Source organism: Atta cephalotes, assembly GCF_000143395.1.
Source record: "Atta cephalotes unplaced genomic scaffold scaffold00062, whole genome shotgun sequence".
Classification (NCBI taxonomy): Eukaryota; Metazoa; Arthropoda; class Insecta; order Hymenoptera; family Formicidae; genus Atta; species Atta cephalotes.
In genome coordinates this window covers 146661-161597 of record NW_012130126.1, presented here as the reverse complement: position 1 = coordinate 161597, position 14937 = coordinate 146661, and the positions used below count along the sequence as shown (strand labels likewise).

The following is a 14937-nucleotide window of genomic DNA, read 5'->3' as shown; positions in this document are numbered from 1 at the left end:
CTAACCTATATAATTTAATAAATGTATACTAAAATTTTAATTTTCTACGTTTCAATTTTCCTTCAACATTGGCACGAACTTTCCGGACAACCCAATATTTTGCAATGTGTAGTTATATCATAGATATGATTATTTCGACGTCCAGAAATTTTCGCGAGATGATGAGATCATTACGGATAGGACTTGAAAATTATAGCAGCATATTAAATCACTTTGCCTATTTACAGGCACGCTATGTAAAATATAGCTACGTATAGCAAATTGTGCACAAGTGAGACAAGCCTCTTGGTGAGCGTTCATCAGCCTCGATTTAGCGGATTTACATCATAATCTTGACCGTTTCTCACTCCTTTTTCGCTGACAAACGGCGACGTAACGCACATTCTTCGCTAAGGTGCACTGCTCGAGTGTCAAAGTCACGATTGGAGATCCGCAAAATTGCTCTTGACAATAAGTGTGACATGTCGAAATAAAATTGGGATACTAGGGTTCGTGATTGAAATATTTAAATTAGGAAATGTACGAAAGCATTTTTCAGCTACTCTTATTAGAGATTTTTGACAATCGAAGAATGTAAGTGAAAGACGTTTTAAATTGTCTTTTGATTGATATAATTTGTAAATTTGAACAATTGCTATTTTATAAACACGAAAGAATTCTTGTATTAAATATTTTTTTCTTGTATTAAGTATTATTTAACATTTAAACGGAGTCTTTTCCCGGTTGATTGTGAACGTTCTGAAATTATAACGTAATGAGTTAAACGACCAAAAGTTCAAAGTTGTGTAATTATCGTTTGGGTACAATGACATACAGTTATATGCAAATTAAGCGCTCTACCGTGAAATGCAGTGAATCATGAAAATATAAAGTAATTCATAAAATCAAAGTATTACGCTTTTGCCTTAAATCAGTATTATAACTTATTTAAAATCGGTTTTTAATTAATTTATAGAAGATATCTTTTTTTGAGAATTAACAAACATTTTATTTCGTTAATATTTATCGATTAGCAATAATATTTATTGCTTGTTGCAATATATTTTGCTTGAGCAAATATTATTTCACAAAATATTAAAATGTTTCATGGACATTACATGTAGTATATAATATCAGTTTGAAATAGAAATATTGAATATCTTAGTTATATCTTTTCTTCTATTATACTATCAATATTTTAATTTTTGGTTGAAATATTGTTTGTGTAGTGTTAAAAGTAATTTTTACAAATATTTGCATGGAAATTTGACCGGATATATCGTTTCTGTTGCGTGTAGAATGTAGATACATTTGTTTTGCTGTCAGACCGTATCAAAGAAGCCTCCCAACCGTTTCAATATCCTGTCGTACAAAGTGCAATGGCAGGCATTAGTATCGTAATTGGAAACACGAACGAAACTCAAGTATTTCATTATTACAGATTTATTAATTGCATAAGATTCAGATAACTCGTTATATTTTATTACATTTTATGGATTAGCCAAGAAGTTAATAATTTTGCCTTTCAGTTTACGTTTTTTATAATCCTCTAATTCATCTTTTTTTCAAAATTTTAGAGAGAATGTTTAGAGAAAATTTGCAAAAAAAATTTAGAAGAAGATAAAATTACATCTGATATATGTAACATAACTAATTTTTTGCAATCCTTCTGAGCAGCAAAACTACATTTCCGTTTGGGATGATATAACGCTGCATTTTCCGGCGCAGTGATGAAAATTCACAAGACTCCAACGCACATTCGCGACAGAGTGCACCTGATGCGCGCAATACGTTTTAAAGGCCAACTGCGACGGACTCGATCAGGCCGCACTAATACGCTTTTGTCATGAAGTAACGAAGTGCATTGCCGCTACACCGCGATTTTTCTGTTTTTTTTCCTCCCTCTTCTCGATTCCGATGAGCGAGAGCCGTTTCGCAAGTTGATTCAACAGGCTTATCACTCAGATAGAGGAAGGATGTGATATAAGGCAAATCTTATTGATTTGTTCGCGCATCGATAGGCCGATCGATAGACGCGAAAATGATATCTCGGCCATCTCGGGAGATTAGGAATAACCGTGTCTTTATTGCTAAGAAGTTTACATAACAAAATGTCGATGTCTTCCATTCGCCTTGAGCGAATTTATTTACAAACGAATGGCCGTCATGATAGCACGTATGTCATGATAGCATAGGAGCGATACAAAACAATACAACCGCGGTTCTTTTCGATTCAGGAAAGATTCACTTGATTACGTTTGCACTTCAAAAAGGCAAATATGGAATAATTCTTAATGATGATTTTATGTTAAGATCTTATCTTATTCAATAGAATTCATAAGTGTGTAAACGTAAAATTATTCCTAGAGCAAAAGAATAAAATACTTTCCTTTACATCTATAACTTGTATATCTACACATTCCAATAAAGTTCTCGCAAAGGCAGTATATTCCATAGATATTCTTCTATTTATCAAATAAATTCCATTATTTTGTTACAAACAAAATGATTTCCCTTTAAAATCTCACCTTCGTATTGATAACATATCAATGCCTATATATTCCGATTCAAGCTGAAAATATATCAGTTTACTAAATTATCATCGATCCCTGTAATCGCTACCGACATCGGTCTGACTGTAGGATGAATTAAATGAATCGTGTTGGAAGGCTACGAGAAAGGGTCGGACGAAGCGGAAGTTTGGCACACTTACCAACACTTGCCGTGGATATCGTCGATGTGACACAACCTGTCCACTCGGCACAAGTGCGAGTGGGCGTGCCGATTTCCTACGAATACAAGGTTCGTGTCAGTAAGGTAATGTAAAAGCGTGTGTAACTTTACGTGTACGCACCACTGAACGTGCACGCATCATCGTGGAACAGCGTGGCGACGCGATTCAAAATCATTGAACTCGCATTAATTTGTTGCGGAAGTTCGAACGAAGTTGCAGAAGCAAAATTGTTGAAACAAATATAAATGTTTTGTGCACGCAATGTTACATGATACGATTTCCGCGAAGTCATTTCAAAATATTAAGCAATTTTATAAATAAAAACAATTTAATATTATATATATAGATTTTATATTTATTTAAAACATGATTTTATATATATATATATATATATATTATTTTTTTTTTATTTCATTTTGTAACTACACATCTTTTAAGCGGCCCTAATCTCGATTTTTTATTATTGTACAATATTTTATGTTATTTGTCTGGAAATTTGATTGAGCCTTTAGACTTTATTTTGAATTGTTTAAAGGAGACACCGATAATTTGCATAAAATAATTTTTATACATTGTACAATAATATTGAGCTTCTAGGAGCCATTTTATATTTCCTCGATACTGCCAATATATATTATGACGTAATCTGAATAATCACTATTTTTTGTTAATAAAAACAATTAATAAAAAGATGGGTAATTATGGTGACAGCAATATTAGCGATAATAGAATAATGTGGTAGCGCGGTATGTGTGATATCATTGCTGTCAGTCCACTGACATCGCCTCCCCATAAAACTGACATAGGTGTGCCGAAATCCAAATTCACGCATCACTAATAAAGTAACGTTTGTAAAACGTTCCCTGCATCACGGGATGAATTATGGTCATTTACTAGAAGTACAATCGTAGGCAGGTGCAGCTAATGAGGACAAGGGCCTCAAATTGTGTACGCGGATATATGTGTAATCGACCGTTAAATAATTTACATTCGTAAAAATCGCATGCTTCGCTTAGCTTCATACAATTCCATCAATAAAGTTACAAATTATTATTTTTTATGACTGAAATTAGTAGTTCCTTTAGGCTAAGATAAGATTAATTAAGGTATATTAATTTTTTCTTAATAAATCATCATATCATTTTATTAGTAATAAATATAATTGCCTTTTTTCTCTTTATAAGAATAAAAACAATAATCTATTATATTAAAATTAACATTTAACTATCCTGATGAAAATTCAATTTTTGCTAATTACATTTGAGGGAAGTATTCTGTTCATAATTTGTAGCTAATTTAATTATGATGCTTGAGATATTGCTACAACTTCAGGAACGTTATCGATTACATCGATAATGTTCGAAATTAATGCTCGTAAATCACTAATCTGAAATTTAGAAACGTTTATTGCGCATGATACTCTGACATCATTCGATGAGCGATGAGGCAACATGATTTACGGGTCAAATGTTTGTCGAAATCGATAACGATGATAATCCGTTCGATTCAACGCTTAATGCAACATACGAGATTGCCTCGGAGTCATCGGTATGCACGCAGAGATCCTTACGATCTCCATTTTAGTGCTTTGTTGCGACAAGCTCTAATCATGCTCGGCATGAAACGGCATTGGATTGGATTCGGATCATTCCTAATCCAGCATCAACATGCGCCTGATTGCAACGTCGTGCCGACAGACTACAGACAATAACAGCGGATCAGCCATTCGATCTTACATTACTTCGCATAATTTTATTAAATCCTCCTCAATTCCAAATTTAACAGCTGTTATTTTTTCATATGTACAATAATGGATTGTATCATTTATTAAATAATTCAAGTGTAACTAAATTATATAAATAACATTTAGTAGATCGTCAAATTATTGATTATAGTATGTTTTTTTATTGTTTCTAATTTAATAAAGTTTGTTAATATATAAATACATTTAGATTTCGATCTTTTCTTTTTAGATTAAATTATATCTTTTGTTTCTATTTTTTTTTCAATTATTAATGTATCTTACATTGCAATAATTCTTCATTATCTCATATTATTGATCAGCAATATGATTCTGCTAAAATTATGTAAGATTAAGAATTGCAAATTTTTTTGCTTTTATTTTACCTGGAATGGATTTTCTTCTATGTTACAGGCCGAATCTGAAGTCGCCGCTTTGAATCGTCGTATTCAATTATTGGAGGAGGACCTTGAGAGATCCGAGGAGCGTCTTGCCACTGCCACTGCCAAATTGGCGGAGGCATCGCAAGCTGCCGATGAGAGTGAACGGTAAGTGTTTATTATACACGCAACAAAATTATTGCGAATTTTTTTATTTGTAATGATTCTGTGTATATTCTCCGCATTGAACAGTTATCAAAGTAGAAAATATGATAGAAAATATTGAAATAGAAAAATATCTAAATATATTAATGTTCAAAATTAATTATTAAATATAAAATTATAAATATATTCCGATGATTATTTTATATAATTTTTATGGCTTTAATAATAATAAGAATGTACGAGTGTAAAAAAAATAGCTGTTCATTGTTATATCTTTTATCTATTTGAAAATGATCAAGAGTAATAAGATAATACATAATTATATAATTAGATACTTAATATTGATACAATTTTTAACATATTGTCAAACTATGATGGATGTTAGTATTTAACAATCGATGGTTGATTAGAATATATTTATGAAAGAGCCGAGATTTATAATATTTTACTTTCGATCATTTTCATTTATTGTATACAAATAATTCTAAATTATCAGAAAATTTATTATGTGCAAAAGTGGTGTAAATTAATGTTTGATTTTACCTCATTTTATAAAATTAAAACTAAAATCTTTATTATTATTATTATTATACATGTTTTTTTTAATGTAATTATATCATATATATATATATAATTACGCCACTCTTGCTCTAAATTCATTATATTTTATTCACACATCATGTTATAATATATAACGTAATATATAATAAACGTAATAAACGTAATAAACATTAATGTAGTTTTATATAATAATTATGGATGAGTTAATATTTTGAAAAAAATAATTTCTTTTCATTATTTTACATTGATTTACCTCGTATCGTCTTACATTGAAAGAATCGATATGCAAGAAAGAAACTTCTTGATTCCTTTTCCTGCGATTTAATTATATAGAATGCAGTGCAATGCATTGCAATTTTGTATGACTAATATCGTGCCAAATACAGACCCGAACGCAACAGCTCTTTAATATTCCAGTTATACATATGTAGTTATGATAAGTGCAGAAATTTGTAATCATATCAATTTCGTTGTCCGTTATAGATATAGGTGTATATAAGTGCTTTTGTAATCACTGCAAAGTAACGATGATGTAAACAATTCTAATGAATTGCTACGCTTTACATTATTTTATTAAAAATAATATAGGTCTATAGATAAAGAAAAGGATAATTCACGATATTTTCTTTCTTTCATATACTCGAAAATGTCTGTCAAATAGAATCAAAATAAGATCTTGCGGATTTTGAAACACCACATCCCGATCTACTTTTTGTGATTACGTATCGCATCCGCCGCGACGCGAACTCTTTACACAAACTCTTTCTGACTAATTTACATTGAAAATCATTTCTGGAAATCCGTTCTTTCTTATACTAGTTATGCATTGGAAAGATAACTAGTTTATAATGATATTGGAAGAATTTAAAACTCATCATAACTGAAAGTCTAATTATCGATTATAATTTCTGTACTGCAGTACGTAAATGCTTAAAATAATAGGCTTGCTTATCGTCGTTGATAACGAATGATGTGTACATGTTCACATGTCTTGTTATAAAGTACTTTTTCACGAGAAAAAAATTGTCAAACCTCTGATTTTTTTATGTTATACGACATAATTATTATAATTACATTATAAAAAAGAAATTTAAAGACATCATCTTTATGTAAACCGCAAAAACTAATTGATGCATAAACATAATAGAATAAATTGACATTAAAAAAAATCGAAAATTGAACTTTACATACGTGTATTTATATTATTTTTGATTATACTCTGAAACATTTTTTAATCGACAAAATAGTTATTCATGTACAGTGCTGATCATTCTTTTAACGACGATTAACTCATTTCTAAAAATCGATGAACAATCAATCATTAGGATACGCAAGGCCCTTGAAAACCGTACTAACATGGAGGACGACCGAGTATCCTTGTTGGAGCAACAGCTAGCACAGGCTAAACTGATCGCAGAAGAGGCGGATAAGAAATACGAGGAGGTGGGTCATCAGCGAACAAAGAACGAAAAAAATGAGGGCAAACGGACCCTTTACTTCTCTTTGTTAGAGACGAATTACCAATCGTTTAGGACGTTAAGACGATGACATCAATTTATAAATAAAAAAGAAATATTTACCTACATTTACTGGAACATTTTCATGGAAGGAATAGCGAATTAATTTCTGAAGAAGCAGAATTTCACTTCTAATACATTAATAATCTCGTATAAAGCTAGAAAGGATCGTCCAGGTCGGTTGGTAGTTCTCCTCTGGGATTATCTTTCAGGTAAATTTCACAGGTAGACGCATCATTGTGAGCTGAGCTGAGCAGAGGTGTTTCTCGACATCAGAAACCTATTTCTTAACTTAGTCCATTTGTCTAATCGATATTTTAACCGTAAATTCTTTCGTTCGACATGTGTCCACCTTAAAGCGCCCGCAAGATTCTCGAGAATCGCAGCTTGGCGGATGAAGAGCGTATGGATGCCCTTGAGAATCAGCTGAAGGAAGCCAGGTTCCTCGCCGAAGAAGCCGACAAGAAATACGATGAGGTTCGCGCGCCCGCGACTACCACTGTCAAGCGTGTTGGATGCAGTGACGATGATAATCATGACGATGATGGTTCCTAGTCGATAGTCAAAATAGTGCCTAACCCCGTAACTCTCTGTCTTCTCTTTGTGTGCTCGAAAACACCGTGTTTCGATACATCTCCGTCGCGAATAAAGAGAAAGTGCCTCGCCCGAGGTATATTTCATTCACTAAAATCATCAATTGATTGTTTCGATCATGTTAAAAAAACGAGGCGATTTTTGCGCGTTGCAAAGCGAAAATTTTCGTTAATCATAAAAAAGGCGAGAAGGTGAGAATCCTTCGCGCAGTGAAATCTTGAGAAGGGCAAATCGTGAATCGTCGATCTGTGTTCGCGATCTGGGCCGAATGAAAGTGGAAATTTTTTTTTCGTCTTTTAGAAGAGTATTGCGTATTCGCGACAAGTGCAGTGTTCTAAAGATCGTTCTTTTCATTTTGTTAGATAGCATAGAGAGAATTTTAGAGATATAGGAGTCACGTGGGAAGAAACGGAGGAAGAGAGAGAGAAAGAAAGAAAGAGAGAAAAAGTGATGATATATACGAGTGTTCACACGTGTTTTACGAGCGCGACTTACATAAAATCGGGTATCTGTGATTTCAAAGTGTTTCCGTTTCGACAAAAGCTACTACAAAATATCTCAAGTGCCAGTTTCATAAATAGAATTTAATCTTGTTATTGCTACATATATAATATTCCTGTTATTAGATACTTAGATTAGAGACGGCCGCGCGATCAAGTTCGGAGAAGTTCATATGCGCGCGTGTTTATAATTCAATCTTCAGCGGGTATTAAAGTCATCGTGGAAGTTTTGAGCCGCGATGCTCGGTTGGTGCTCGGTCTGTCGCTCACTTTCCCGTGAGACCGGCCTCATTATTAAATTTAATAAGAATATTGTCAATTGTGTTTGTGATAACGCCGCGTGAGACCGCGCGACTTTATTGCGGCTCTCCGCGCGTCAACGATTATAAATGGTGCTGCTTTTGTCAAGCTTGTCTTTCGGTAAGATGAGCGCGTTTTGCTTTGCTGGAATTCAGAATGCGATGCCCCAAAATAATGAGAGTTGTGATGATAGGTGTTTACCGCGATAACGTTGAAATTACGGTGACACACACTTTGCTATTTGTTCGCTCAGAGATTACAGTATCAATCATCAGGATAAGATATCTTTCGAAATCTTTTTTCAGTCTTCTACATGATACGTGCAATATTACGGATTATTATTTGCGGTTGTGAACTGCCGGTTTTTTTATACGACGGTTTTTTTAATTTTACACACATTTTTTTATACACATATCTAAACTTTCTGTGACAGAATGTGTCATATTTATTTCTTCATGTTTTTGCAATATGAAGTCTGTTTTCTATGACTGAACTAGTACATTTTTGGAACTTAAAGTGAGATATTTGAGAAAGAATTCTAGTCTCTCTACAGGAATAAAAAAACAGACTCATTAATTACTTTTAATTAATTTGTAAAGAATTTGATTTATTTTTGTTAATAAGCACAGCTTATTTTTTTTTATTAATATTTTATTATTATTTAATTTTTAAAAAGTCCTCACAATCCTTTTTCTTGGAAATTATCATTAGAGAATTCATAATTTCTTGAGATTTTTATTGAAACTTCTCGTAAACTCACTGTAATTTCAACCACTTTATCTTCTTCATTGATGATGTTCTATTCGATCTGTTAAATCGTCGTTAATTAACAGTATGCACAAAAATTAATCGCGGTGTGCGAGAATTGATTTTGTCGTGTCGTTAAGCAAATCGTTCAATTTATTTCAGTAGATAGTGTTGTTTCCATACAATCGTCTGTTTTGACCTTTTAATTAACGATCTAACTGCCTAACCGTTACAGAAACTTACAGAGATGACGACAAATTCTAACAGCAACCAAGTGTGCCGATCTTCGTTAAACATCTTTTTTTTTTCTTTTTTTTCTTTTTTTTTCGTATATAAGACTTACAAACTTCATTCATTCCCAAAAACGTGTCGTAATTTTATCGTAAAATGGTTGGGACATTATGAAATTGGTAAAATTTGCTAAGATAGTTATAAGTTATCAACAGAAATTATACAACATAATTTTTCTCATAAATACCATACAATTTATAAAATCAACAAGACGCTCATTTTGTAGCTTTTCAGCTTCTCAAGGAGCTGAATAAAATCTTTGTTTTCATTGCCTCAGAATCATGGATGTTACTTTTTATTGAGTTATTCGCAGAATTATACTGACTATGAGAAATCAAATATAATATATAGATGCATAGACACAACGGATTCCACGTAAAAGAGTCTTTTATGCCGTGCTAACTGTAATAGAAAATTTTCAAAATGAAGAGATATGAACAAGGGAAAGCGGAAGTTGATAATCAAACCCGCGCGAATCGCAAATTTTTCAATTAAATTTCTACGAGCCATTTTACGATCGATCGCGCCACGTTATGCGGAAGTTGTGTTGCATGAATAAAAGATCGTCGTGGAATGGAATTACAGACATATCTGGTCATAATTGATACAAATCCATACTGAGAAAGAAATTGAAAATAGACGAACCACAGAAGATTCTGATTATATACGTCAGTTTCGATTGTCTCAATTAGATTCTAGTAGATTTAAATAGAAAATCTTAATTCGTCCATTTTCAATCAGAATTTCAATTTATCCAACCAGACATTTTTCTCAATGCAGTCACAGTTAAAAGGCGTTTTTAAGAGTTCTATTTTACGACGATCTTTTTCCCTAGCGTGACCATACATTGCTGTTTTACATGCGCTTACAAGTCCATCAGGAGCTGCAATTTGCGTGACACGACTTGCGTGCTGCTATCTCTGATCGTTTGTTTTTCGACGATGTGGCCGAAGAATTGGAAGATGCTACCCATTTGCGAGTGTTCAGCAAGATTGCTCGGAGAAAATTGATGTTAATGCAACAGTTTAGTCTGTCGTTAACGACATGTTTTAATTTGAGTGCAAATTCGGAGATATCTTTAAAATGCAAAGTAGATATGTATTAAATTATGTAAAAAATGTTGCATTAATACAGTAAATTTTCTCGATCTACCAGTACTAAAAATACTTTTGACTGAAGTTGCTCATTTCCTTTTTTCATAAAACGAAAAATACTTTGCATAAACATAGGTTAAATGCAAATACCATCGCACGAATTTTGCGAGCTCGTCAGCAGACTTTGAGCACATAAAAAGAGAGAATTTCCGTAAATAATAATTCTTCCAATCACGGCTACGACGGCGATGACGAAGATGACAATGGCGACGACGAGACGCCATCCCGCCGCCTCCGGAATTTTCAGAGGCGGCGAGGTCGTCGAGGAAAAAGAGGAGGGAGAGATAGAAAACAACATATGTTAGAAACCGTGTGTATGTCGTTTATACAGGTCGCCCGTAAATTGGCCATGGTTGAGGCCGATCTAGAACGCGCCGAGGAGCGTGCTGAGGCCGGAGAGTCGTAAGCATCGTTTTTATTAGGCATCTTTCGTCCGGCACCTTTTGCCCGAAGTGCGAACGATCCCATGGCATTTCTCTCCTCTCATCTCACCCAGCCGCCCCCTTTCTTTCCATTACGCATCCGTTGGATGCGCTTCAGCTCGCTCCCATAACTTTTGACAGCACCGTTAGCCCGCAATGTGTTCGTCGACAATGACGAAGAAGACAGAAATATCCTTTAACCACGCCCGTGCCCGTTTTGCACGATAACGATATGTTTTGTGATCGTATTTTACCATTTAAAAATGTTATGTATCAGTTAAGACTTTTTTCGTCATGGAAAGCCAGAATTACGAAATTTAATCTAATTAAATACCGTCTCATAGAAGTTTTTCTAAATAATATGTCGATACAGTAATAATGGCTTTCTACGACACCATCTGCGTCTAAGGGAAATAAATAAAAATTACATTGTCGAATTTTTTGATCTTATTAATCTTTTAATAGACGTATAGTGTCAAAATACATCCAAAATGATATATTGAATTATCTAATGAGTCTAATGATTTTTAAAATAATTGCCTCAAAAAGTTACCTATGGACGTAGATGCGAATCCCATAATTATAATTAACGTTGTGGCACAGTGCATTCGCACTAATCTTTTAGCAGCCGAAAGGAACTTTGGAAACCAGGAAATATCAGATTTTTATGCGTCTCTGCATGTTAACACCTAATTCTTTTTTTTTTGTTTTTGTATTACTATTTCATGCCCACTTCCATCACCTTTGCTTTTGCGCATGACACGTGTGGCTGTTGATCACAGGTCGCCAGGAAACTAGTCTTGATGGAACAGGATCTCGAGCGCGCCGAAGAGAAGGCCGAACTTTCCGAATCGTAAGTGCAAGCTTATGCATGTGTTTATTAATCCGTTTTCCTCCATATGCAACACCTGCTATCATTTGTTCGTTATAATCATTCAGAAGTTTAAATTACCGACGAACGTTTCAACACATAATTTTAAAATATAAAGATAATGACTTCTATATTACATTAATAAACTTCTTTTATAGTACGAAAGATTTCTTATTAGTGCAGACTATTATGATAGAAACTTAATTGTTTTTCATGGTTTTTATACGGAGATAAATTTGTTTTATTACATAATTTGTATAACTTTTCATAACTTCGTATTATTTCTTCTCAAATGATTTAAAATTACATTTTAAAAATAAAAACTATTAAAAAATATTGAAAACGTTTGTCCGCAATTTTTGATATGTTTCTCTTATAATGGAAAAACAAATTGTGATATTAACGATTAATTAATTTTACAGAAAGATTGTCGAACTTGAAGAAGAATTGCGTGTCGTTGGCAATAATTTGAAGTCTCTCGAAGTCTCCGAGGAAAAGGTAAATGATTTATTTCATGCGCCATGTACAACGTAATCAGGATGGAACTTAATTCCGTAGATTATATCGCCTCCCCAATTCTCATTTTATATTATAATGATTTTCTTAATTATCAATTAATTCGCGTCTAAAATGTTGGAAAATATTATGGATAGAAAGTACACTGTGATGTACCGTTTTTAAAACGCTCAATTTAATTTTAAATCATAAATTATGTCGATAAAAATATATCAATAAAAATACGTGCTAATAATTGGATGAAGCATTAATTTTATAATAGTTTTAAGCGTTCTAAAGTATCTTATAATCAATCTTATGATCAAGTATTTTATAATCCATATATTTTGGAGAAAATTATCGCGTTATACGTACAAGAAATAATATTTACGTAATTGTACGTAGGCCAACCAGCGCGAGGAGGAATACAAGAACCAAATTAAGACCCTTACTACCCGTCTAAAGGAGGTACACATCCTTTGGGAGTGTCTTGCTTTGCATTTTCTAACGTGTGATCCATCCTCGCGTCGTAGGTCTTGCCACTAAAATATTAACTCGCGTGCCCCTATCGTTTTGCTATCTGACCCCATTTTTTTTAGAAGTAACTAAACAGTATTTCCTGCATTGCGGTGAACTAACGAAAGCTCGTTTTGTCTTTTTGTTGTGCTTGATTAAAAACAGGCGACGCAACGAGAGGAGACGTTCGAGGGCCAGGTGAAGATTCTTGATAGTCAATTGAAAGAGGTAAGTGAAAGCGAGAAAGATCAAGATTATCACGAATAAAAAACCCTTTAATATAATATCGGAAATTTCTACTTTCATTTTGATTATATTATTATTTTTTTATTAAAATACCAAATATTTAGATATTTTTAGAAATGGAATAATATTTAAATGTGATAAAAATAATCATGAAAGTAATTTTAATTTGTAATTACGCGAAGAATAAGAAAGGATTTACAAAAAGTAGCGTGAAACTTTCGAGATATAGAAATGTAAAGCTTCACAAATCGCATCAGATACGAAAAAAAACAAACGTATCAATAATAATCGTAAGTTTCTTTGCGAGTGAACCTATTATATCCGAAAAAGAAAGAGTAGAATATTGTTCTTGATAGCATATTAATTGTGTAATATAGAGTGTGTCGCAACTAAACCTTTCAAAGCTTAGATTCAGATTCATAGCGTAGTTGCAATCATGTGTGACGTGAAATTTGTTTTACTTGCATGGCGTGAGTTAAAGAAATTGATACCGATTATTTCAACGATTTCAAAAAAAGCAGTTATAAATCTTTGAATAATTATATTCCAATTTCATGCAATATATATAATTAAAATAAAAAACTTTTTCTGTTTTTCTTTTTTTGAAATCGATGGATAATTTCGTTCAAAATATAATTTTCTGACTGACGAAGTATTGCGTTTGCGTAGGCTGAGGCACGCGCTGAGTTCGCAGAGAGATCCGTGCAGAAACTCCAGAAGGAAGTTGACAGGCTCGAAGGTGCGTATGACAAAAAAAGAATATTAATTATTTTTATTCTCTTCAATAATACGATTTATCTGAATTCAACTAGATTTTTAAAATATATAAATACGTTGACATGTGTTAGATATATAAATAGATATCCTTTATATTTGTAATGTTATAATATGAATTGAATTTCTTAAACGGAAAGAGAGAAAGAATTCAGAAAATAGTTTTTATATAGAAGTTAGATATTCAGAATAACTAGAAAACATTTTTTATTCAAGTAGCTAAGAGTCTTAAAGAATCACAGCTCTGCATTTGAAGAGTTTGAAGTGTGAATCGATACCAGGTGTTATAAACAAAGCAATATCACAGAAATTATTACGAATTTGTAAATTTAATCTGTTTTTAAAGAGACTAGAGAAATTGGTAAGAATGTTTCTATCCAGAAAATTCAAATCGAAACGATTAAATCAAATTTTGAATTTATGATCAGTTTTTCCTAATTATACAAAGAATATAACGATTCGACAATCGTAAAGCAAATCCTACTTTTCCATGTGTGTATGTATGTATGTGTGTGTGTGTGTGTGTGTGTGTGCGCCGTATTTTATTTGCGTATTTACCCTTCTAACCGCCGAAACGCAGTATGCTCGCGTGTGGCTTGCCGTGTGTGTTACTTCCCTTTAACCAGTGATCTTTACAGACGACCTTGCGGCCGAGAGAGAGAAAAACAAATTGCTACAGGAGGAGATGGAGGCCACCCTGCATGACATCCAGAACATGTAGATTGTATTTTTCGCGGTGGACGAAAATGCATAAACGCGAAAACGTTTAGAAAGCGAGAGAACATCCGAGAGAGAGAGAGAGAGAGAGAAAAGAGAGAGATAAAGAAAAAGAATACGAAAGAAAATAAATAGACAAGTAAGGTAGACAAACGGCGGACAACGAGAAGTAGAACGAGAAACAAACTAACGACCGGTTACCGGGTAGGACGAGAGTACTCCGTGGCACACCT

At 33.1% G+C, this 14937-nt stretch overlaps 1 protein-coding gene across 3 annotated transcripts in view; it reads left to right on the top strand.

The window, feature by feature from the left end:
* LOC105623654 (tropomyosin) overlaps positions 1-14937 on the top strand; it is a 35535-nt gene that overhangs the window by 16237 nt on the left and 4361 nt on the right. For 2 of the 3 annotated variants that reach the window (XM_012205036.1, XM_012205034.1), the window contains exons 3-8: positions 4869-5002; positions 7437-7554; positions 10995-11065; positions 12379-12454; positions 12857-12919; positions 13883-13952. In XM_012205036.1, coding sequence (XP_012060426.1) covers positions 4869-5002; positions 7437-7554; positions 10995-11065; positions 12379-12454; positions 12857-12919; positions 13883-13952 — 532 coding nt within the window. Of the gene's footprint in view, positions 1-4868; positions 5003-6885; positions 7004-7436; positions 7555-10994; positions 11066-11867; positions 11939-12378; positions 12455-12856; positions 12920-13132; positions 13196-13882; positions 13953-14625; positions 14709-14937 lie in introns of those variants that run through there. The other variant, XM_012205035.1, reaches the window with a different exon arrangement.